Source organism: Talpa occidentalis, unplaced genomic scaffold (genome assembly GCF_014898055.3).
Source record: "Talpa occidentalis isolate TD23 unplaced genomic scaffold, MPIMG_talOcc4v2.1 talOcc4.7, whole genome shotgun sequence".
Lineage (NCBI taxonomy): Eukaryota > Metazoa > Chordata > Mammalia > Eulipotyphla > Talpidae > Talpa > Talpa occidentalis.
In genome coordinates, this window is record NW_023605083.1 from 101,990,955 (window position 1) to 102,016,968 (window position 26,014).

The 26,014-nt window shown below is 43.8% G+C and overlaps 1 protein-coding gene across 1 annotated transcript in view; it reads right to left on the reverse strand.

The window, feature by feature from the left end:
* IPPK (inositol-pentakisphosphate 2-kinase) overlaps positions 1-26,014 on the reverse strand; it is a 47,017-nt gene that overhangs the window by 5,472 nt on the left and 15,531 nt on the right. The window contains exons 5-12 of the mRNA XM_037492207.2: positions 24,977-25,098; positions 23,322-23,411; positions 17,209-17,267; positions 16,544-16,616; positions 13,496-13,775; positions 10,543-10,693; positions 9,881-9,983; positions 2,145-2,224 (exon numbers count right to left, since the gene is read on the reverse strand). Coding sequence (XP_037348104.1) covers positions 2,145-2,224; positions 9,881-9,983; positions 10,543-10,693; positions 13,496-13,775; positions 16,544-16,616; positions 17,209-17,267; positions 23,322-23,411; positions 24,977-25,098 — 958 coding nt within the window. The remainder of the gene's footprint in view (positions 1-2,144; positions 2,225-9,880; positions 9,984-10,542; positions 10,694-13,495; positions 13,776-16,543; positions 16,617-17,208; positions 17,268-23,321; positions 23,412-24,976; positions 25,099-26,014) is intronic.

A 26,014-nucleotide genomic window follows, 5' to 3' on the forward strand; every position in this document is an offset into this window, starting at 1 on the left:
CAAGTTCCTGTTCTGATGAAGCTAATCCAGGCCTAGATCCTCAATCAACTGCTACAAAATATTGTTTGTAGGAAAAATAAACCCCATGCTTAGTTGTTGGGGTCTTAGCTACTCTCCCCTGAATGGCAGAGAAAACATTTACACATTCTGAGTCTTGCACTTGGAACCCAAAATGCAAACTCCACAAAGCTGGGAAGGTTGATGTCAACAGGGGCTACACATTTTAAAGGACATCTCGATTCTTCACGTCAGAACCAGCACCCAGTAAGAGTACCTGCATAAAGAGAGGATTCCATCACACAGTGCTGGTGGGAGCACTGCCCAAAGAACATTCCTGGGGAAAGAACTGCAAGTTCCAGTTAGCAGTGAAGTGAGTGGCTCCTAACAAATGAAACCTCTCTACCTCAGGCTGAGCATGAGCAGGAGGTTCCAGAGCCATGAATACCAGCAGTGAGCCCCATCCTCAGAGGACAACCCACCTTCGCCACACACCTGGGAGCTTGGTCTTCCATCCCATTACTAGGCACCTCAAAATACAGCGAGTAATCCCAGCACAAGTTCTCCCAAAGAGGCCGCAAGCTCCACCCTGGAGAGCCAGATACTGGCAGGCCCCACTTTTCTTCCTCTTCAGAACCCTCAGGAAAGGCAAGTCTGAATGGTCTTTAAGGTCTCCCCCTTCTCTTCAGCTTGGTCACAGAGATCCCAATTTCTATATGCTGAACTTCCCCCAGAATTTATAATTCCTGTCTAGTTGGCAAAGGTTTTCAAACACAAAGCTTACATATGCACATTCCTAAAACATTTAACATTTTAAGATTAAAATAAGCTTAAATAAACATTTCATGAAACACTTTCCATGATCAATCCTTTGTCCTTAAACTGTATTCCCCCTCCTTTCCCTGAAAAATTCACGTTTATCAGTATATTTCTACCGGTACCATCTGTGCTCCTGACACCCTGGGAAGGCATTCAGGATAAAATGTTAAATGACAATAAGAACACAAAATTATAAATTAAATAAGCAAATGGCTGTACTATAATTAACTATTTCATCTTGGGGGAGACAGAATATTTTCAAATTTTCAGTAATAATCACACTGTAATGTACACCCACCTTCACACACAACTGGAAGTAAATTGCCAGACATTTGGAAATTGATTCAAGGCCCCACATGTCTCTGCCTCTCAGCTGCACACTCACTTTAGGAGGGGTGGTGAACATCTATGTGTTTCTCTCTCATCTACCAACACCAACTCAACCTGGAATGGAGGCCTCATAGCTGAGCACCAGGAGCACTTCCTTAGTGCGTAACTGGATTTTTCAACTAAAAAGAACAACTTGGACTTTGTATGCCCTGTAAATACCCCTCAGTATTTCCTATCAGAAAGTGGAGCATTTTGTGCTTGCCAGGAAGCACGATTCCTGCGAACACTTACTGCAAAAGCATCAGAAAAACAGATGGCTTGCAGGCAGCAATAAGATGATTTTCACCCAGGAATAAGTCACGAAGATTGAAAACATTCTGCAAATTCTGGGTATAGGGTTTGGCACTCAAAGATCAATGCTGAAGATGCTGTGTAATTACTATAAGATTACCAGGTTCATTCTGAATTCCTAAAAATGGCAGTGGAAGGACCTAAATAATGAAGATACCCAGGGAGAGACACTGCACACAGGAAGCAGCGCAGTGGGTATGCTGTTGTTCAGGTATGGAGGTGACCATGACACCTGTGCAGATAGCACAGCAGGATGAGCTGGGGAGGATGGGAGGACGTGGCCACAGCAGCCTACAGGTGCTCAGGAGCCTTAACAGGAGCTTGGTGATGCCTTTGAAAGAAAGGAATTTGCACCAGAGTATCCAAACTGCTTTGAAATCCTTGGGGGTATTTTTCAGGAAATAATAGTAATCTTCAACTTAATAGACACTCTTAAAATTCTCCATAAATATCTTTTTGGCTGATTTACAAGTTTCTAGCAAGTAAGACTTAATAAAACCCATGACACCAAACAGGTCTTGGAGATAAGTCTTTGTTCATAAATGTGATCCTGTCAAAGGAGCCTCTAACTATAGAGAACCAATGCTCTTGTCAATCCACAAAAACCAGTCAGAGCAAGGACCCTTGACAAACAGTGGGCACCTTACCTTGCATCCTGCAGACAAGGGGACAGGGCGATCATAATGGAGCAGTCCTTCGCAGTCATGGCAACACGGTACTGCTGAACCTGTAGGGAGGGAAAGATCAAGCTCCAGGCACCACCAACACATGCACCCACCCCCCTGGTAAGTTCTGGCAGGAAATCTCAGGCCCAAATGGCTCCTCAGAGGCCAGCCCTGCTCTCTGCCCTCTCCCTGCAAATAGCATGTGGCCCCTGACTCCAAACACAGGGACTTAGGAGTTGCCTCGGCTCCTGGTGTGCTGGTCGCAGACAGCACTGTGTGAACATCACTCTGACCTCAAGATAGCAGCACACAAGATCTTGCTCAAAGTAACAGACCATCCCTTGGGTCAATCTGGGTGCTAAGATGTCATGCAGTCACCATGCAGGACACTGCAGACTGGAGTCTTGGCTCTGTGTGTGTGCTCTCAACACCATGCCACAAGCACATGTACACACTACATACTGCTGACCTGAACGACGTCCACGAGGGCCGCCACCAAAGTTGCGGGTGCATACTTGCTGTCACAGACATACAAGGAGAGATCTGAATTCTCCCTCTGTATAGTTAGTATTTGGGACTTTTTATCAGCTCTTTTCTCTAAACTTTTGATATATCATTTGAATGTTTTAGCTTGAATAGTTCTGACTTACAAAAATAAACTAATTCCAAAAAAGGAAAGGGAGAGATATTAGTACCACCTCAGCATTCACATGACTGATCCTCTTTTGTCAGTCCCTCTCCTTCACAGCTGTCACACAGCTGGTACCACACCCAACTGTGCCTTCCACAGGCAGGACTATGCAGGAAGAAGTGAGGAGAGCCCCAAGCCTGGTGACTTCAAGCCTACTAACTGCCTTTGTTGTCGGTGGCAACTTACCCTTACTCTGTTCATTTAGGTGAGAAATTAGGAATTTCATATAATACACAAAAAACAGTCCAAAAGAATCAGAGATAAATATAATAAAGTATATAATGTTATCGTGTCTATACAATTGAAGCAAAAAGAAATTACTTAGGAATAAATTTGACCAAGGAAGTGAAGAACCTGTACACTGAAAAACTATCAGACACTGTTTAGAGAAACTGAAAGAGAAATAAAGAAATGGAAAGACAATATGGCCAAAATGGCCATGTTACCTAAAACAATACACAGAGTCAATGCAATTCCTATGAAGATCCCAATGGTATTCTTCACAGAAATGGAACAAAATATTCTAAAATTTGTATGAAATCACAGAAGACCTTGAATAGCCAAAATAAAAAGTAAAATGGGGGTATCATACCCCTTAGCATCAAATTATTTTTGCAAAGCTACAGTAATCAAGACACTATGGCACTGGGGGTGAGGGCGGGAAATGGGCACACAGATCAATGGACTATATTTGAGAACCCAGAAATGAACCACACATGGAACTGAGAGCCAACATCTACAGTGTTAATATAGATACAGATAAAGATGTATCAGACATAAAATGAAAGGGCTAGATTCTCACCCCCAGTATTGTGGGATGTGCAACTGGGGCCAACTCAAATGCTAAAAGGTCAAGTAGAAGAAATACGAAAACATCTGCTTAAAGGCAGAGCTCATCAAACCAGGAAAAACTGTACCAGAGGAGTGGGATGACAACGCTGGAAGGTGACTGAGAGGCATTCCTTTTTTTCCTTCCTTTTTTTTTTTAATAGAAAAACTGGGATGTAGGCCAGAGGTGCAGGGGATGATAGGATTCACCAGAGACAGAGTGGGGAGAAGAATAGGCGGATCTACTAAAATACACTGCTACGGGGAACAGCAGGCAAGACAGGAGGGGTCTGCTGCACCGTATGTGGGTTAGCTCCCTGGCCGGGGATCAGACTCAGGCCATAGCTGTGATAGCACTGAGACTTAACCCCTAGGCCACCAGGAAGGTCCCCCAAGAGGCATTTCTAACCAACCTATAGAACTGTGGGTACAGCAGCCATGATGAACCCCCTCTTTGGCTTAGTACCAAAATGCCGCACCTTAGATACAGTGAACCAGGAGACAATGGTTCTTACCAGGAAATGCAGCTTTGCTTCAAAGAGGTCAGTCACCAGAACTGAGTTAAAATGTCCCCAGAACTGGGTCAAGATGACTCCAGCTTGTCAGTGCATCCCAGGTCTGTGACAGAAAACCTTAAATTCTCTCTGGAAGAAGATATCACCCTAGGCCTCAAGTCATTTCTAAAATAGCTGTACAAATATTATTTCTGACACAGAAGCAAAAACATGAAGGCACAAAATAAGACAACATGAATGAAAACCAGCAAAGGAAAAAAAAAAAATACAATAGTAGGATGCACAGGTGGACTCCAGTTACTGGAAGACCCAGACACATATGCTGCTCTGCTCAAAGAATAAAGGACAAAATCAAGAACTTAGAAAACTGGAGACTGTAAAAATGAACCATTCAGAAAGATTAGAACTAAAAAATACAAAATTCAATATTAAGAATTCAACATAGTTTCAACAGCAGATTAGAAAAAACTGAGACATGCTAAACTTAAGCTAGGCCAAAAAATTAAATTCATGTATTTTCACTGTGGTGTGTGCGTGTGTGTGTGTATATATATATATATATATATATATATATATATATATATGATATCCAAATCCAGAATGAAGCATGAGCTATTGAAGATCAAGAGAACATGTGTAATAGATATGCAATTGGAGTCCTGCAAGAAGAGAGGGCAGGGGCAGAAACAAAATTTGAAAATGTGAAGGTTTTCCAAAACTGAAAAAGATCAAGTAAAAATTGAAGAAAGATGCCAAAGAAACTTTATACATATCACTAAGAAAAAACTAAGAAGGAATCAGCAGCAGACAGTCCTCCACTGAAGGAAGTATTAACAGTTGTTCTTCAGACAAAACCAAAAAGATCCCAGATAAAAGCTCAGAGAATCAAGGCAAAATGAAAAGCAATGCAAGAGAAAACTTTGTGGGCAAATGGATAGGAACTTCATGAAGAATAATGTCTGTTTGAACTTAGAATAAGAGAATACATAGCAACAACAGCAATTAAGTAAGGAGTTGTAATAAAATGTATTCTGAGAAAGTTGTGTTGTCCAAAAAGATGGTAAAAGCCCTAAATGATATTAGACTTTAATAAGTCAATTGCTTTGCTACAATAGCTAGAACCATCAAAAGAAAAGAAAAAGAGGCCTCCCCTGGTGGCGCAGGCTGTTGAGCGCTGTGCTGTGAAGCTGTCCGCAACCTTCATAGTGTTGGTTTGATCCCGGCCGGCAGGTGAGGGTGCCACATGGCAAAGCAGACCTCTCCCGTCTTGCCCGGCGCTGCTCCCCTCAGCAGTGTACTTCGGTCCATCTGCCTATTCTATTCCCCGCTCTGTCTTTGGTGAATCCTCTCACCCTACTGCGCATCTGGCCTGTACCCCGGTTCTTGTATAAATAAATAAATAAATCTTTAAAAAAAAAGAAAAAGACTAACTTCCAAGCTAACAAGGTTGGAAAATGGGGTAATAAAAATTAATGAACCCAAAGGATAGTAAGAAAAGAGAGAATAATAAACCTAAAATAAGTGGGAGGAAAGTAGATTTTCAATCCAAGTATAAGTTCAACTAAATGGCAAATAACAAAATGTCAAAACAGACAGAAAACCAAACCATACTTGTAAAAGGACACAAAGATTTTTGTTAAGGGCAGGGGAAAATATGGAGTGCAAGTATTAGCCAAGAGGATCAAGAGAAGTTATGCCAGTATCAGAGAAAAGAACCTATAAGGTAAAAAATATTACCAGAAGTGAAGACACTTGGCAATCATAAATGACACTTGGAAAGGAAACATTCACCAGGAAGATGTTAACAATTCTAAATTTGAAACACCTGACAAGCTTCAAAATAAATAACTTACAAATCCACAATTATGTAAAGTTTCAAAATACCCTACAGTGAAACCAGTAAGGTTATAGAGGACCTGAACAATAATGAATCTGACATAACAGGAGATATAAAACACTGTACCCAACAATTTGAGAAGATGCCTTAGAAGATCAAAAGCAATCACAACAAATTTCCAAGGACCATATGTTCTTTGACCACAATGCAATTTTGCTAATAATCAATACATTCTAAATCCTTCTCTAAGTGAAGGAAAAAAATCTTAACAGTAATCAGGGTATATTCTAGTTGAATGATACTTTAAAAAAAAAAAAAAAGCAAAAAAGCTTGTGAAATGCAGTTAAAGCCATATTTAGAGGAAAGTACATAGCTTTAAATACATATTTTAGAAAAAAAAGAAATGCCAGGAAAAAGCTACAGAAAGGCCAAATTATCCAAAGGGGGAAAAAAGGGAATAAGAGCAGAAATTAATGAAATAGAAAAACTGTACAAAAGGATTAATTTTTATAAAACTAACAAATCAATTGAGAAAGAAACCAATACCAGAAGTTAGGAATAAAAGAAAGTTCTTCAGCTCTTATAAAACATTAAAAGAGACTATTACCAAAAATTATATGCCAATAGTTTGAAATTTTTAGTTAAAACAAATTTCTAGAAAAATAAATTTTAACAAAACTGACAAAATAAGAAATAGAAAGTCTGAAATTGATACCATAATTTAAAATTTTCCCACAAAGACAACTATGGGCACAGATGGTTTCACTTGTGGTTCTACAAAATATTTAAGAAGGAAATAGTAGGAGTCTTAGTTCACTTCTTCCAGGGAACAGAAAATGAGCAAACACTCTTCAAATATCTTATGAAGTAGGCATATCCTTGATACCAAGACCTAACAAAGATTACCAAAAAAACTTCATATTTATCACAAATACATAAGCAAAAACCCTCAACAAAATATCAGAAAGCCATGTGTATTTAATATATGAAAAGATAAAACTTCACTACAAATTGTAAAATTATCCACAACAGAAAACAGGCAAAAAACCATATGATCATCTCAACAGAAACAGAAAAGGCACTGATATAATTCAATATTCACTTCTGACACTCTTAACAAATCATGAATGGATAGGAATTCCTTAATCTTATCATGGTTGTTTATTTAAAATATATAATCCTAAAAACAACCCTATAGTATTTAAATAATAATGATAAATTAAGGGGGAAAAAAGAGATTAAATTTAAATCTCTAGAATTCCCACTATCATTTAACTACATGCAGTATAACAAAATAATAAGAAGCAATAAGTAAACTATTAAAATTGAGCTTTTTTAAAATTTATTTTATTTTATTTTATTTATTTATGCAAGCACTGGGTACAGTCAGAAGAGCAGGAGGGTGAGAGAATTCACCAGAGGCAGAGCGGAGAGCAGAGCAGGCAGACTGACAAAGTACACTGCTGAGGGGAGCAGCGGGCCCGGCAGGAGAGGTCTGTCATGCCATGTGGGACCCTCGCCCGGTGGCCAGGGATTGAACCGGCGTTGCAGAAGCTGCAGGCAGCTTCGCAACTCAGCGCTCAACTGCTGCGCCACTGGAGAGGCCCTTAAAATTGAGTTTAACAAGGCTGACAGATATAGGGTCAAATAGAAAAATCAATTACATTCCCATAAATCCATATTTAAAATGTTAAAGGATTATGGGTGCTTTGGTGGTGGGTATGGTGCAGTGACACATATCTGAGGAAGTATGAGCCTATTCCCCTAAGTCATATACAGCAATATTACCTGAATAGCCAAACAAACAAAAATAAATAAAATGAAATATTTTACAAGACACCACTGATTTCTAAAACCATCAAATATCTGGGAGTAAGCCTATAAAATATAAGACTGCTCTAAAAAAAATCATGTTTTTGGCAATTTTAAATAATACTTAAGAAAAGAAACAGCTCAAGACTCAACACTATAAACATGTCATCTTGTCATCATTTTAATGCCAAACAAATTGAAAAGCCAGCAGTTTTGTTATTGTTTTTCCTTATAGAACTGAAGAAGTTGATTCTAAAATTTATGTGGACAAACAGAAGGCATTTACTAAAGAAAAAATATTCTTGAAGAAGGTAGAAGGTCATGCCCCACAGGGTATCAAAACTCATTAAGGCTCCACAATGATCAGCCCAATTCCTATGATTCTGATTCTGGGACAATCCCATATGAAAATAAAATAAAACCCTATTTCATTTCATACCAAAAGTCAACTGCAGATGGTTACCCTTCCAAATGTGAAAAGCAAAACACTAACATTTCTAAAATATCTGTAGAACCTTAAGGTAGATAAAAGATAAAGGTGTCTTGTGAAGGAAAACAATGTAAACTAAACTACCTTAAAACTGTGAACTTCATTGAAAAGGACTCCATTCAGAGAATGAGAAGGCAAGCTACAGAGTGGAAGAAGATACCTACAGCACAGATATCTGATAATATCCAAAATACATAAAGACATCCTTCAAATCTATAAGATAAAGACAACCCACAAAAAACTGGCAAAGAGGCTTAAATGGGTACTTCCCCTAAAGAAAATAATAATGGCCAATAAACATATGAAAAAGTGCTGGGCCTCCCCTGGTGGCGCAGCGGTTGAGCACTGGGCTGCAAAGCTGCCCGCAGCCTCTGCAGTGCCAGTTCGATCCCCAGCCACCAGCGAGGGTCCCACATGGTGCGCAGACCACTCCTTCCGCCCACTGCTCCCCTCAGCAGTGTATTTCGTCAGTCTGCCTGTTCTGTTCCCTGCTCTGGCTCTGGTGAATTCTCTCACCCTCCCGCGCTTCTGACTGTACCCAGGGCTTGTATAAATAAATAAATCTTAAAAAAAAAAAAAAAAAGAAAGAAATACACTTTAAAAAAAAAAAGAATGTTTTAAAAAAAATTTTAAATAATAAAATAAAAAAAAAAGAAAAAGTGCTTAGTCTTATTTCTGCAACAAGCCACCAGCACAAACACACCAAGATGTCTAAAATTAGGAAGCCCCACCAACAAGTAAGAGAGGGTATGGAACTAAATACCCCAGCCTGGTGCACCAAGTGTCAATATGTCAAAAGGTTTAGCAGTATACCTGTTAAAGCTAAAAATGCTTGTAGATCTGCCCAAAAATTCTCTCAGAACTAATTCCAAAAGAAATGTATGCATATGCATACCAAGAGATCTGTTTGAGAATATTTTGAGCAGTTTTTTTCAAAACAGTCAAAAACTGCAAACAACCCAAATATCCATGAAGTAGAATGAATAAATTGTAGTATGTCCATTCAATGGAAGACTGTAAAACAATGAAAACACAAAAATGCATGCAATAACATGAGTACATCTCATAAATACTTATATAGAGCCTAAACAAATTTCCAGTCATAGGTTAGTGAAAATAAATATGTGACTTTTCCTATCCAAGTTCATGGAGCCACTAAATTCCAATTTCACGGAACAAGAAAGAATAGGACCAGGCCTTTTTCACTAAGTGATTCTCCCAGGCTGCCCCTTGGCCTAAGTAGGAGAGGGAAGTCACCCACATACAGTCCATTGTAAGGCAGCAGAGACAGATCCCAGCATCAGGGGAGAGAGCTGGGCCCTGGGCAGGTGGAAGCCTAACAAACCAAAAGCTTAAGAGTCATGTATCAATATCATCACCCAGCCCAGCCATCTGGGGAAACTTGAGCCTTTTTTTTTTTTTTAATCCCAGTTTCTCTGCTTTAACCATAATAAATAGGTAGTAGGAAACATTTCTTGGGAAAACGCCAACTGAGTGTCAAGAGCCTAAGGAACACACAGTGTGTTTACAGAAGCACCTGCTTACCTTCGTGAGTGCAAAGGCTACTGTCCCGTCGTCCTCAGTGGAAAGATCAAGCAGCTTCTGGTAAAATGTTTCATCGTAAGGCCCATCTATTTGCAACGTTTTTCTGAAAGGGAAAAAACACACACAAAAAACGGGATGATGAAGCTGCCTAAAAAATTTCTGAAACTGCTAACAATTTAAAAATCACACGTTTGGTTACAGGAACACCTGATAGTCCACCTCCTCCTAATGTGAAACTTCCTTCTGAAGCATCAAAGTTTTAAAAAGAACTTGGCAAGGCCAGAGGCACTAATGAAGGGGCAGGGGGATAGGATGGGAATTCAGGCCCACCAAGGTGTGGACCCCAGTGACCCCAATGCAGGACAGCCAGGAGCTAAAGGCCAACTGACACTTGGAGCTCAGGCCTGGGCAGAGTGCCTCCCCACCTGTGAAGCACCGCTGCCCCCTGCAGGCTCAGTCCTGACTTAGGACATGGAATGGTCCATGTCCATGTGGGGATTGTCAGGGTCAGAGGATTTGTTTTTTTCTAGAACCAGGCAAGTGACCACACATCTGACAGGTCAAGCCTAGCACCAGGAGCATGGAGGGGAGGTGGCAGGGTAATCCTCCTGGGAAGCCCATGTTATCCTCTCATTGGGGCAATCCCTGGGCCTGGGCCTCACCTTTCCTCAGGAAACTCCTCCAGGTACCGCTCTACCCGCCTGTACAGAGGGTAGAGGCCTTCAATGTCCAGCAGGTCCAACATCTGCACCTGGAGGGTTTTGTACAGAAGACAGCCCTTCGGTAACCCCGAGTGCTCCAGGGGGGGTTTTCCTACCAAGAACATCAGGGAAAATGAGAGGTTTACTGTCAGGGACCAAAAGTGGCAGGGTACAGGCCTTACCCAGCCTCACAGAGCTGGCGGGCTGAGACAAATGGCCAGGGACAGAAGAAAGGGCAGGTGGTCCACTCTTACTTTGTTCTTTCCTGCCTTTTAAGACAACCTCCAAGTTCCACCAGACCAGTCCCAGAACTAAGTTAGAGAGATCATCCTCTCTCTAAACAAGACAAAACATGGGCCTCCCCTGGTGGCGCAGAGGTTGAGCTTTGGGCTACGAAGCTGCCCGCAGCCTCTGCAGCGCCAGTTCGATCCCCGGCTGCCAGCAAGGGTCCCACATGGCGCTCAGACCTCTCCTGCCGCGCCCACTACTCCCCTTAGCAGTATATTTTGTCAATCTGCCTGTTCTGTTCCCCGCTCTGGTGAATTCTCTCACTCTCCTGCGCTTCTGACTGCACCCAGTGCTTGTATAAATAAATAAATAAATCTTTATTTAAAAAAAAGTAAACAAGACAAAACACAAAATTTTAAATGGTCATGTCAATACCTCCAAATCATCACCACCCACATCCCACACAAGGCTACCAAGGGCTGATCAAAGGTGACACCAATAAAACAGAAGCGTAGAGGGGTCAGGGCAGGGAGGCTGTCACCACAGGACAATGTGGGAACAAGGCCATTCTACACATGACCACTTAAGGGTCCCTGCTGTGTGCCAAGAAGGCTAGAGTGTCAGTGTCAGGCTATTTCATATATTCCAGAGAAGCCAAGTCCCGTGAAAAAATGACCACAAGGAGTGGTCCTCACAGAGAACAGTTGTGCTTGCAAGCCATCCTGACACTGACCTCCCACTTCTCACAAGATGCACTCAGCTACCTGATACAGAGTAAAGGTGCACAGGCCAGCTAGGAGGGACCTGCAAAATTATAGGCTATTCTACGTAGGATGGTCAATAAAAGTCCAAAAAATAAACTTGCTGATCCAAATACAGATTTGCGCTAATTAGGTGAAAAAAGAGCAGGTTACAAAATAGCATGTAAAGCATGACATTGTTTGTTTTTTAAATTTATTTATATATATTTTATATCACTTTTCATTTTCGTACAATGCATGTTTTCTCCTCTCAGGTGTAGTCCCCATAAAATTCCCACCACCAATCCGCCCGTGCACCATCACCATAGTCCTTTGTGCTCTTCCCTCCCTGTTTTGATCCCTCTCTCTCCCCTTCTCCTACAGAATGTTTCTGATTTATAGTTACCTGATAATTTTGTTTCATTATTTTTTTTCCTGATCCCTTATTTGGTTCCCCTATAAATGAAAGCATTGGATATTTTTCTTTTTCCTCTGGCTTAGCATGACTTTGTTGTTTAAGCTGTACTTCCCACAGAGGAAGGTGGAAGAAAAGTCTCCAGTGTCAATAGCATTCCCTTCAGTGTGTTCTTCTAGACCCATTTTAGCAACATGAAAGCAGTTATGGCATAACTATCAAAATTTTATGAAATGATCAGATTATCACTTCTGAAACAAGAAAAACCCAAAATACATCTATGTTAAGAAAAACTAGGTATGGGGCCTGCCTACTGGTGCAGAGGTTAAAGACACAGTGCTATCAAGCTATCGCCAGCCACTGCGGCACAAGTTTGTTTCCCTCCCCCCCCCCCCCCAGCCGGCCAGGGAGCTAACCCACATGGGGCAGCAGATCGCTGCTCCCCTCAGCAGTGTATTTCAGTAGATCTGCCTGTTCTGCTCCCCACTTGGTCTCTAGTGAATCCTTTTAATCCCCCCCTCCCCCACACCTCTGGCCTATACCCCAGTTCTTATATAGGCCTAAATAAATAAATAGATCTTTAAAATAAATTTCTAAAATAAATCTTAAAAAAAAAAAAAAAAACTAGGTATGGGGTGGGGGTGGGCACAGAGAAAGGACAGCTTCTTGTGCCTGGGCAGCCTGGGCAAACACAACGGCACCGAAGAGTCAGTGGAGGGGAGGGCAGAGTCTCCACTGACATACACTGCAGTCATCCTCAGAGGGCTGTGAGGCCACAAGGGTTGTTAAGACAGGAAACTTCCCAGTCAGCAAAAAAAAAAAAAAGTAAGTTCCTGGCTGTAGCTGTGCATGCCACAGACCCAAATATGTTGTGGGGCGTGCTGGCAAACAACAAAATGGCAAAAAAGGAGCCCCAAACATTCTTAGCAAAACCCCAAACCTGCTCATTGGCCGCACCTCTGAGCCTAGATGCCCATCAAGTTACAGCCAGAATTCTGCCTCCGAGCAAGAGGTGCCACACAAGAGGTGCCCTGTACTCAAGCAGCAGCTGGCCCCAGGCAGTGATGACTCTTTGTCCCTAGTTTCCTCATCCAAGATTTGCCTCACAAGTCTTATCTGCACACCAAGGCCCACTAGACCACGCCAGTCTAAAGGGCTTGCTCTGTGTACCTCCCAACTGTCTGTACCTTGATTCTCTAGCCTAAGAAACAAACTGAGGAACAACTACTTGTAGGGTGCAAAGCAGAGGGAACAGGAGGCTGCAGAGGAAGCACTCAGCATACCAGAGAACACAAGCATATACAGCAATGTTTTAGGGGCAAACCCTTGGCCCAAACATGTGCTGCAAATGACAAATCTGAGAGAAGACGAAAGAAAAGGAGTGTCCAGCCAAGGGCTGAGAGATAGTGAGGCCCAGCATTGAAGACTCCTGACAAGGTCCAGGCTGCTCTCGCAGAAGCTCCATGAGGCCAGGCAAGACCAGTACAGGCAGTGGCCCAGATTCTGCTCCCCATGCCCTGCCCTGGCCTACCTTGGCGGTGCAGGCTCCTGCCAAAAGGGCTGGCTTCACAGACGAGTGGGCCCCGAGGCCCAGGTCCCAGCCTCAGGGCGCCCAGCCGGCCCTTGTCAGAGCCACTCAGCAGCACCCGCGTGATAACACGGACCAACTCCCGGATCACAGCCCTTGTGCAGTGGGGCCCGCCTGCCAGACCATTGGATGGGAAGAAGAAGGGCTTCAGGTGGTGTGCCAGCTCACTCCAGTCAGCTGAGGGGCTTCGGGAGTCTCTGCAGCCATAAATCAGCTCACCATTCTGCAGGTGGAAGAGACAAGGCAAGATCAACTCCAACAGATTGGAAGAAAAACACCTCAGTTGGGCAAAGGGACCTGACATTTTATATGTGCCCTGCACAACTGTGGCCCTCTGGGGAAACCCACCCTCACACATTGATCAAGAATGTGAAAAGAAAGAAAGTTTTCAAAAACTTTGGTCAAGACCAGGGTTCTGACCTGAAATACAAGTGCTCAGACCATGAACACACAGCATGCTGGCAACCTGGAGCAAACCCAGCCCAAAGCAACAGATTCCTGAAGCCCCATGCCTGGTACTCAAGGGCTGTGTGACATCCTCACTACTGAGGAACAGTGTTGGTCTGACCTGCAACAACCAAACTTCTCAGCCAGTACAGGTGTCTGTCAACCACCAGCATCCTGGCAGGGTCAATCAGTGTCAGTTTAGGCCTAGTTCCTGCCAGAATGGGTGAGACTCCCAGCTTGAAAGGTGTGGAAATCGATAACCTTCCACAAGTAAGTCCAGCAAAGAAACTCCTCCAGCACCAACACTCCCAAGGCAGGGAGTGTCACGTACTCCCCACTCAGTAGGTCCAACACCATGACTCTGACATGGGTTTGAGGTATCAGAGGGAACACCCCAATGGAACCCTGGTCCCTGTACCTAAGCATTAGCTGGCCCCAGGCAGTGATGACTTTGTCCCTAGTTTCCTCATTCATAAAAGATGGTGCGGTCAGCAGCTTCAAGATAGTCCTTAGTGGCTCCCATCCCTAGAAACACACTGTAATCCTTCCCAAGCTGTTCCAGGTTTGGGCCATGTGACCAAAGGGACATGCACAGTGACACAGCGCACCCCTGGCAAAATGAAATTAAAGGAGATGCCAGGGCTCCCAGGTCCAGGTGGCACTGTGCTTAGATCACAGGGGCCTCACTGTGCAGCCTCATGGAGCTCACATGGCCAGGAAGTAAGGCCTGCCCACAGTCCTGGGGCAGTCAGGCCACAGCCTCAGAGGGACTCCAAGCCAGAATCAGCTACGCTAGACCTTCCTCCCAGGCCACAGGAACCGAAACAAGTGACTGTGAGCCAATAGGAAACGATAAATGAGGATCATCCCTGATCTGCCCCCAGGTGGCCAGTGGGGGTCTATTTGATGCAGCAAAAGATCAGACCCAGGTTCCAGGACCTGGGATCCAGCAGATGGAACCTCCCCAGGAGGTCTATCGGGGCACCATCAGAGTTCACAGAGTGATGTTCAGAGCAAGGGCACACATGGTCAGCCATGGGACCAGATGGCCCATCAAGAGATGCTGACCCTTGAGTTAGGTCTACAGCAGAAGGGTGTGCCATAGGTGCTAGAGGAGGAAAGTAGGCTGAAACCAGGAGCCATGGGCTGCAGCCAGGAGGTGAGTAAGGACTCAACCAGAGATCCAGGGCAGGAGCCACTTGGCCCACTGTGAAATTGGCCTGTCCTCCAGGTCGGTGAGTAGCTTAGTGATCCCCGAGCAATGGAAGGCCTCTTCTCCCTGGGCAGAGGGGCATTTTATGCTTGCTCAAGGACCTGGAGAGGTGTGACCGCATTCATCAGGCACTACTTAAGAAGCTATGAAATATTACCTCAACCTCTGGATTTTTTTTCTATGATTTCAACAGAAAAAAACATCAGGGTTCTCAGTCCCAGGTCCAAGGACAGGGTAGTCATCCAGGAGCAAACCAGACACCACTCAGCTTCTGTGTGGGTCTAACAGGTCAGCCCAATGGGGGCAGTCAGAAAAGGGACCACTTAGATCAAATGGCAGCCTCACTTCAGGCTCCAAGTAAATCCCCAGATAAAAGGAGAACATTTCGAACAGTGGCCATAACACACTCTCCTACAGATCTTGGCCAGCCTTGCTCTCCTCCCCCTATCTCTCCTCCACAGAGGCCTCGTGCCTGATTTCCATCTGCAAGAAGCCATCTGACCATAGGGCCTCAGAAAGCCGGATGCCAGTGCCAGGTGGCAATGAGGATGTCAAGAAAAAGGAAAATGTCATGAATATTCTTTGTGAGGGCACCTGCCTGTATCCTACCTGGCTGGGTCACAGGATGATCAAAGCTGCAGGACTCTGAGAATTCGCTGACAAGAAGACCCCTGAATTATAAATTCTCTATATTCCCCAGTACAGGTCTGGCTACCCTCCAGGTCACACCAATCCAGCTCTTACTCCTACCTCAGCCACACAGGTAGAGACACAAAGAAGGAACCCTAGGACATCCTGGTCCAAGAACCAGAGTCAGGGTCTGTGCATCAAGAGAACTTGAGGCTGCCCAGTAGTCAAGGTATCAGCATCACATAGCCCAGGGCTCACAAGATACCATGGCATGGAGGACCTCCACGGTGGTGCAGCGGGTTGGGCACAGTGCTGTGAAGCTGTCCGCAGCTTCTACAGTGCAAGTTCGATTCCCAGCTAGCCAGGGAGATTCCCACATGGTGTGACAGACCTCTCCTGTCTGCCTGTTCTGCTCCCCACTCTGCCTCTTGTGCATCCTTTCACTCTCCTGCACCTCTAGCCTGTACCCCAGCTCTTGTATAAAAATAAATATTTTAAAAAAAAAGATACCATGGCATGGAATGGGGCTCAGAAAAAGGACCCAAAGGTACTGTGCCGAGGCAGCCTCAGTCCGATGCCACTGTGTGCCTGGTCACAGAGGCACACAAGTGAGATTAACATACCCTGGGTTCACTTGGCTCTGTCCCAAGACACCAATTGGCTCCACCCCAAAAGTGCCATAAAATAAAAGCAACTCTTACCTTAAATATCTTTAAGTTGTTCTGAGCCTCCTGTAATAAGCTTTTCAAGGCAAAGTGCATTCTCTGTTTATTTCTAAAAGGGAAAGTAATATTGACACAGTTAAAAGCAATCTCAGCAGATGTGCTCAGGAACACCAGCTCAATGTCTCTAAGCTTCATGGGTTAAGGAGTAACACTCTGACCCCCTCCAGACTTTCTTGGATTAGCTGGGTAGTCCAGAACCTTCAGCCTGTGCCTGCAGATACTGCTTCAGCCCAGCCAGCCTCTGATCTTTGAAGTCAGAGTACAACCCTAAGGCTGAGTCCATTCATTACAACCGTCACCTCACAACATGTGTATAATGGACATAAAGAACAGGGGCTTTGGTCTCCTCCTTTCCCAAGTGACCATGCCACTCTGGCAAGTGACAAATGTGGCCCCAAAGCCTAACTCCTCCCCTCATTGGAGCAGAGCACACAGCAGGCCAAGCACTGAGTCTCTCTGGGAGTAGGAAGTGAGGCACTGAACTTGACCCTAGAGCCAAAACATATGGGGGCCCTGAGACAGTGGGGAGCTCAGGGCCAGCAATGGGATTAAGGGGCCTCTCCAGTCCCTTCACACAGTGCTTTCAGCACCTCACAGAACACCCCATGAAAGCAGAGGGAGATAAGGACAATGACTCTTACCCTGAGTAGAGGTCGAGGGGACAGTATTTACTGATCTGCTTCCACTTCCCATTTGCCACCTGTAAGAAACCAAGAGGGGGTGTCAGTGACCAGATGGGGGCAGCAGTAGGCTAACTCAAAAGGCAAAACAGCCAGGGTGACTCTATGATGAACATAGCTGATGCCTCTGGAACCCAGTCCCGGCAGATGCCTCCACCCTCAGTGCTCCCCAGCCCAGCCCTCAAGTCAGCAGGGAAGAAGACAGCAAGAACTTTTTTTAAACCACATGGTTAAATTTCAGGAATCATATGAACAAATCTTTAAAATTATAATACTCAGTTAAGGGGATGGTGTGCCCAACAAGTTATTTCATGTTATCAATTGAGAAGATAAATTGGCAGAAATTTTTGAAAGGCAACATCCATTAAAATTTTTAATGTAGGTGTTCTCTGACTTGCCAAGTCTATAAGGAATCACAGGTTCAAAGATGTTCACTGCAGCCTAACCTAACTGTAATAACAAGACCCGGAAACAACTAAATCAAGTCACAGCACAGCTGCTCTCTTGGGCCAGGCCACATGTCAAATGAAGGAAGTAATGAATAAATGATATGTTAGCCACCTAGAAAGAGAAGGAGCTAAAAATCACCAAGATTTACTCAAGGAAAAAGTTGGCAGAACTATGCATGCCACTTTTGCTTTAAAAAAAGGAAGAGGGCCTCCCTGGTGTTAAAGTGTCAGTGCTATCAAGCTATCGCCAGACACTGAGGCATGAGTTCGATCCCTGGCCAGGGAGCTAACCTGTGTAACCCACATGATGCAGCAGACCTCTCCTGTCTTGCCTACTGCTCCTCTCAGCAGTGTATTTCAGTCAGTCTGCCTGTTCTGCTCCCCACTCTGTCTCTGCTGAATCCTCTCACCTCCCCATACCTCTGGGCTACAACCCAGTTCTTATACGCATAAATAAAAATAAATCTTTAAAAATATATAAAAAGAATATGCTCATCTACACATGCACATATCCAAATATGCATAGAAAAAGCCTTGCCAGGGCCTCCCCGGTGGCGCAGAAGTTGAGCGCTGGGTTGTGAAGCTGCCCAAAGCCTCCGCGGCGCCGGTTCAATCCCCGGCTGCTCCCCAGCCACCGGAGGAGGGTCCCGCATGGCACGCAGACCTCTCCTGCCGCCCACTGCTCCCCTCAGCAGTGTACTTCGGTCCTTCTGCCTGCTCTGCTCCCCGCTCTGGCTCTGGTGAATTCTCTCACCCTCCGTGCTTCTGACTGTACCCAGTGCTTGTATAAATAAATAAATAAATCTTTAAAAAAAAAAAAGAAAGAAAGAAAAAGCCTTGTCAGATAAACAAGAACAATACTCAAAGATTATGTAAGTGACAAAAGCAATCAGCAGAACAATTGTGTATGGAAAGATCCCATATTTGCTTAATAAAAGTGTTGGTGCATGTACACCCACAAGTGAGCATACATTAGAAAATGTGTAGAGAAAGGCATCATCTCATTTCCACTTGAACAATACATGTATTTTTGCTGGCCCAGGAAGAAGTCTATAATGCCATCACCTCTGGCAAGGCAAGTGACCTAATGCATTCCAGTCCGTATTTCACCAGTTGAAAGAGAAGGTATTACCTCATAATAAGAAATAGTTCTTTAAAATTTAAATGACTGCAACAATGAAAACCATCTCCTAAAGGGTATGGCTCACACACCCACATTATTTCCCTAAGACTTAGAAAGGTAGAATACCATGAAGAAAAGAACAGGTGAGGTGAGTCTGCAAAAATGATAGAACAAGAACTCTGGAAATTCTCCTCTCCATCAGGGCAATGAGAAAACAGGCAAAAGCTGTCAGAATCAAATTTTCAGAACTCTGAAAACTAACCAAAGGCTTGCAACAATCTGGAGAGTACTGACAGAAGAAAAATGGCCAAATCTAAGTAAGAACAGGTAGCTTTGTGACACTTTAAAAACCTTAGTCCCACCCTACGCCCAACTCCGAGGGAACCCTGAAAATCGACAAACCAATCAAAGTGAAACCAGAAGCCTGGCAGTTACCCAAAGGAACTGAACACAGTAGGAAACTTCTCCAAAGCCTCATTCCCAGAAAACGGTCATTAAATTTTCTGTCTTTATTGACCAGATTCAGCTCATTGGGTGCAAAAACCCAGGGGCATCTGTGGAAAATATTCAGAAGCAATTGTTTACTTTCATGTATACCTGAGAGGATGGTTAATAGCTAAGAGAGGCTAACCTAAAGCTAAAAAGAAAAGGCTGAAGAATGAGATGTTATGAAAAGCTCCAGTATATCCTAGGCATCTAGAAGACTATGCACAGGAGCAGAAGATCAGAAAAGGCCCTAAGCTCTCACCTCCTGCTAATCTGAGGCTCTGGAGAAGTAAAAGCTAAAGCAGAATTGTTAGCCACTGCAAGTAAGTCACTCCCAGTAAGACTGGGAGACGTACTGTTCCAGACATTTAAGAAAATCTCTTTCAAACCATTAACTGCAAACTCAACTAAGCCAAAACTTCAGAGGCCACACACAATAACAAAGAATACAAATTTCTCAAAGTTAGCACAGAAAAATCACTAAAGAAAAAAAAGTACAACTATAACAATCAGCAATAATAAACTCTAGAGAAGGTGTAGAATCTAACTTCCAGAGTGGCCACATTATATTACTTAAAATGCCCATTTTCAACAAAAATTACAAGGCATGCAAAGAAATATTCACACACAGGCTAAGACTATGATCAATACACAGGAAAAACAGCAATCAATAGGCTGTCCCTAAGGAAGTTCAGACAGTGGACTTACTAGACAAAGACTTCAAATCAACTACTTTAAACACACTTAAAGCTACAGGAATCAAGGACAAAGAACTGAAGGAAACAAAGAGAGGTCTTAACAAACACAGACCATCAAAAGACATAAAAATTGTATAAGGAACCAAATAGAATCTGTATTTGAAAAGCAGAATAACAGATATGAGCAGAGGTGCTCTCAATAGCAGATCTGAGCAGGCAAAGCAAAAATCCATAAATTTTAGAATAAAGTCAAAGAGAGCCACACCTAGTCACATTTTCCAAAGACAAAGAGAATGCTGAAAGCAGCAAGAGAGAAGTGAGTCACGATATACAATAGATCTCCCATAAGATTAACAACTGACTTCTCACTGTAAACCAAGGAGGCTAGAGGGCAAGAGGATGGCATACTTATAGTGTTGAGAAAAAAGGACTATCAATTAAGAATTCTTAATTTAGGGGCCTCCCTGGTGGCGCAACGGGTTAAGTCTCTTCACTCTGAAGCTACTGGCAGCCACAGCAGCATGAGTTCAATCCCCAGCCAGCCAGGGAGCTAACCCACATGGCACAGCAGACCTCTCCTGTCTTGCCTGCTGCTCCCCTCAGCAGTGTATTTCAGTAGATCTGCCTGTTCTGTTCCCCACTCTGTTTCTGGTGAATCCTCTCACCCCTCACACCTCTGGCCTGTACCCCAGTTCTTGTATGCATAAATAAATGAATCTTCAAAAATAAATTCTTAATTAAAAAAAATTATCTTGTGAAATGGAGTAATTAGGATATTACTATACAAACAATAAGTACAAAATATTCTCACTAGCCCTAAAGGAAATACTAAAAAGAATCCTTCAGCATGAAATGGAAGGGTACTAGTAAGGGAACAACATAAAGATGATATAAATAGTTTGTAACTTTTTGCTCCTATCTGATTTACAAGACAACTGCATAGGCAATTATTACAAATATGTACTGACACACATACTATAGATAAAGATGTAATTTGTATGACAGTAACAGCAGAAAGAGGACAGCAACAAAACTACAGAGGCCCAAATAGCCAAAACAATCTTGAAAAAGACAAATAAAACTGGAGCACTAATACTTCCTGATCTCAAAGTCACAGGCATCAAAAATGTGGTACTATTAAAAAGAGACAATACGCCCACAATGGAATCATTTGTGCTAAGCCCCACATAACCAAACCAAGACTTAACTCCTAACTTAATTGCAGTTTAATCTACTCCAAGGAATGTAATCTTAACTAGTCAGTCTGGAATTCCTCTGTTAAGTAAACTACCTGATAGACCTCTCCTGTTCCCTAAGGGAAGGTGACTTTACCTGAGAATCTGCTTTCTTATTGTACCCACTCCTGCCTATAAAAACCCAACATTTTGTACAGTTCTCTAGAGCAGCTTTCCACTTGCTAGATGGGGTGCAGCCTAATTAATGAATCATCTAATAACGTCAATTAGATTTTTTAATTTTGTCTTTTAACATGACATAAGGACTAACAGATGAATAAAGAACATGGAAATTAATCAGTATATATATGGCCAAAACTTCTTCAATAAGGCATCAAGACGAGTCAATGGGGAAAGAGGTGTCTTTTCAACAAACAGTGCTTGGAAAATGATAATCACATACAAAGGAATGAAGTTGAACCCTTACTAAACATCATATGCAAATTATAACTCAAAGTGGATCAAAGATCTATACATAAGAGCAAAAACTATAAATCTTTAGAAGAAAATATAGGTAGAAAGCTTAATTACCCTGAATTAAGCAAAGATTTCTTGGATATGACACCAAAAGCACAGGCAACAAAAGAAAAAATGGACACACTGGACTTTACAAAAATTAAAAATTTATGTACATCAAAGGACACTATCCGCAATGTATCCACAGTGTAAAGCAACAAGCACAAAGGAAGAAAATAATTACAAGTCACAAATCTCATAAAAAATTAAGACACAGAACATATAGAGAACTTCTAAAAGAAGAAACAATAACCCAATTAAAAAATGGGCAAAGGGGGCCTCCCTGGTGACGCAAGGGGTTAAGACACAACCTATGAAGCAATCTGCAGCCACTGCAGCACGAGTTCGATTCCCTGGCCGGTCAGGGAGCAACCCACATGGTGCAGCAGACCTCTCCTGACTCGCCCGCTCCTCCCCTCAGCAGTGCATTTCGGTCGATCTGCCTGTTCTGTTCTCCGCTCTGTCTCTGGTGAATCCTCTCACCCCCTGCTTCTCTGGCCTGTACCCCAGTTCTTGAATGCATAAATAAATAAATCTTAAAACAAAAAAAGGGTAAAGGATTTGAATAGACATTTTCCTAAAGTAGACATACAAATGGCCAATATATGAAAAGATGCCCAACATCTTTTCAAAAAGTTAAAAAGTTAAAGGATTTGGGCCTCCCCTGGTGGCACAGCAGTTGAGTGCTGGGCTGTGAAGCTGCCCACAGCCTCTGCAGTGCCAGTTTGATCCCCGGCCTCCAGTGAGGATCCCACATGGCATGCAGACCTCTCCTGCCACGACCGCTGCTCCCCTCAGCAGTGGGTTTCCTCAGTCTGCCTGTTCTGCTCCCCGCTCTGGCTCTGGTGAATTCTCTCACCCACCCACGCTTCTGACTGTACCCAGTACTTGTATAAATAAATAAACAAATTCTTTTAAAAAAAAAAGTTAAAGGATTTCCCTAAGATTCAAAATTCCATTCTTGAGAATCCACTTAAGGGAACTGAAAACAGGGGCTCAAGATCATGCACACACATGTTCATAGCAGTATTATTTACAGCAGTCCACATGTCCCTTAATAGATGAATGGATAAGCAAAAGATTCCCATACATTGGGACATTACTCAGTCACAAAAGGAATTAAGCTCTATGTGCCACAACACAGATGAACTTCAAAAACATGCTCAGTAAAGAGCATGGAATGCCAGAAGAGACAAACTGACGCAGATTGGTGACTGCCAGGGGTTGGCAAACTAGGGTACTGAAGAGTGACTGCTGATGGGGACAGAATTCTTTGTGAGGTAATGAAAATGTTCTGGAATTAGATACTAGTGATGACTGTATAACCTGTGAATATAATAAAATCCAGTGCAGTGTAAATTTTAAAAGGGTAACTTTTGGGGTATATGAACTGTCTCAATTTAAAATAAGAGATAGTAAACATGACTTACTTATGAAATAAAGTACATAATAAATATCTACATTTTTCTTTAACTCTTCTGAAAACTCTTGCTGGTCACACCGCAAGACCAGTTATCCACCAGGCAGCTCTGTGCAGAAGGAATCAGGGGTTTGCAGGCTTTCTCACCTTAAGGTGCTGGTGCATGCAGTAACGACACACCTTGTGCTTCATCTCATGTGTAACGTCAGTGGAGAAAGGAATAAACCCACATTTTGGCTACAAAATAAATAAGAAAAGTGCTTAGAGGGCATCACATACCTATAAACAGAGAGACATACAACAACTACAAGATCGTGACCTGCAATGCCAGAGAGACAGCAAGTGTGAGAGCTAAACATCCCCAAAAGTTGGTTTTATTTTCAGCCCGCATGGAAATAATGCACCACTCAGTGCACTTCAAAAACACCTCTTTGCCGGGCCTTCCTGGTGGCACAGGGGGTTAAGACCCATGAAGCTATCTGCAGCCTCTGCAGAATGAGTTCAATCCCTGTTTGGCCAGGGAGCAACCCACATGACGCAGCAGACCTCTCCTGACTCGCCCACTGCTCCCCTCAGCAGTGTATTTCAGTCAATCCACCTGTTCTGTTCCCTACTCTGTCTCTGGTGAATTCTCTCACCCCCCACACCTCTGGCCTGTACCCCAGTTCTTGTATACATAAATAAATCTTTAAAAAAAAAAAAAATAAAACACCTCTTTGCTGCTGGAGTCCAAGGCCAGAATTCTCAGTGAGGAAAAACACTGGCAGTGGCATCTCAATTGAAGGTTTGACAAAGTACAACACAGAGTATCTCTGTGTGTCATTAAAGAATGTGATGGACAGACTCCAAGTACAGATCTGCCCCAAGCACCCAGCTCCATGGACCAGAATCCCATCTTTTCTGATTACATGTGAACAGGACGGTAGCCATCAGATGGGTGTTGAGGCCCCAGCAAGTCCCAGAATTCAAATGCCTTTTAAAAGCCATGTTTCTGGGCACATACAAAACACAAAGGCACATACTTAGGCACATCAAAGCTCTGAAGACACACTACCCCTCAGTAATCTGAGACCCTCTGAGTGGGGAGACAGAACATGAGTACAAACTGAGTATCCAGTGTGAGTACTCAGGGCCAAAGGCATGATGTCCAGTCACCACAACAGACATTTGGAGAAAGGAGACAACCATCAGCCTGAGACATATGGGGAGTTTTCCTGAGAGAGGCTCAGGCACCCCTGGACTCTGGGCAGCAGAGAAGGACAGTGCTATGGCCCTCAGGCAGTCATCACTGCCCTCCACCAGACTGATGTCATTTGTCACCCCTACCAAAAGAGTCCTGGCCCTTAAGTCATACAGGTGTCTGTGCCTCCGAGGAGGTCTCTCCTAAACAGAACAGAAGCCAGGGAATGGGGTGCTACCCAGTCAAGAGGGTGACTGCAAACTAAGCTCTTGGAGCATGTGGTACCTATCACTAAATGGTGGAAGGTCAGCAGGGGCACCCAGTGAGTTGGGCCTTCTGGGAAAACAGAGAGGGCAAAACCTGACACACTTCCTTCTGGTGCCCATGGGCTATAGGATACCTGTAGGATACCTACAGCCCAAATGTACAATGCCCAGGAAAGGGCCTAAATCTGGGGTCTGCTCAGTAGAAGTCAGAGCAGGCAGCTGCAGAAGCAAGGATTTCCTAGCCTGGGAAGGGGATTTCCAGCCCTGGAGCTGTGGGAAGTGTACCAAGCAGATGACTGTTGGACTCATAGGTCTGTCTTTCCCTCCCCATGCCACTTCCCCTGGACAAGGTTCACCTTGATCTCCACACAGAGAATCGGCCGGTGCTCTGCAAAGCAGTAGGTCTGAAGTCTGGCTAAATTGGGAAGGCACAGGGCATAGCCACTAAGGGTGTCCAGGTCCTTGTCACAGCGCGACTCTGGAAAGGAGAATAAGAACCTGAGCATTGGTACAAGAGATACGACCTGGAAGACTATGGGGGGTGTTAGCCCAAGTCCTTGGGAAATCCTGCCTTATTTATATGGGGACTTGAGTCAAACAATAGTTAACAGTGTGGTTCACACCCTCAGTAGCAGCCTGACCTCTGCAGAGTCAAGGACACCATGTGACTATTTAGCTCTGCCTACACACCAAGCCACATGGAAACCCTGACATCATGGATTTGGGAAGTACCTCCTGCAGTCCTCATGTGTCTGTCACATCTGCTGGGAGAAGGGAGGTTCATTTGACTCCAGGGAGAGGATGCCTAGAAGCTCATCCAGGGTCCCCTGGATCTGCCTACCTCTTCTGTTGGCTGGTTTAATCTCTGTCCTTGGCTGTGAGAAGTCACAACCATGAGGGTGACAATGAGTTGTGGGTCCTATCAGCAATTATCAAATCTGAGGTGGATCATGGAGATGCCCAATTGTCTAACTGTTGTGACAAGGGAGGGGCCTCAAGGACCGGCCCCTCATTATACAACTATGCAAGGCCCTCACCCAGAGCTCAAAGGAAGGGCAGCAGCCCTTACCTTCTCTTCACTGGCTCCAACACCTGCTGCCGGGCAGAACTTTGTCTAAATGAGGAATGGAGCCAATTTGGATATGACACAGCCTCTATCCACCTCCTCATGTTACTCTGGAGGCCTACTCCCACTGCCCCCACAACTGGAGGCCCAGGGCAGGAATGCTGTAGAAGCCCTCCATAATTGATGCTGGCTGCGCTTCAGGAATAGGCATGTCCATCCTCAACAACATGAACTCTATCTACATCTTTACTCTCTGACTGTGAGAGGAAAGTAGGAGGAGGTCATTATACCACCGATAAGTGCAGGAAGGGAATGGAATGTGATGAGG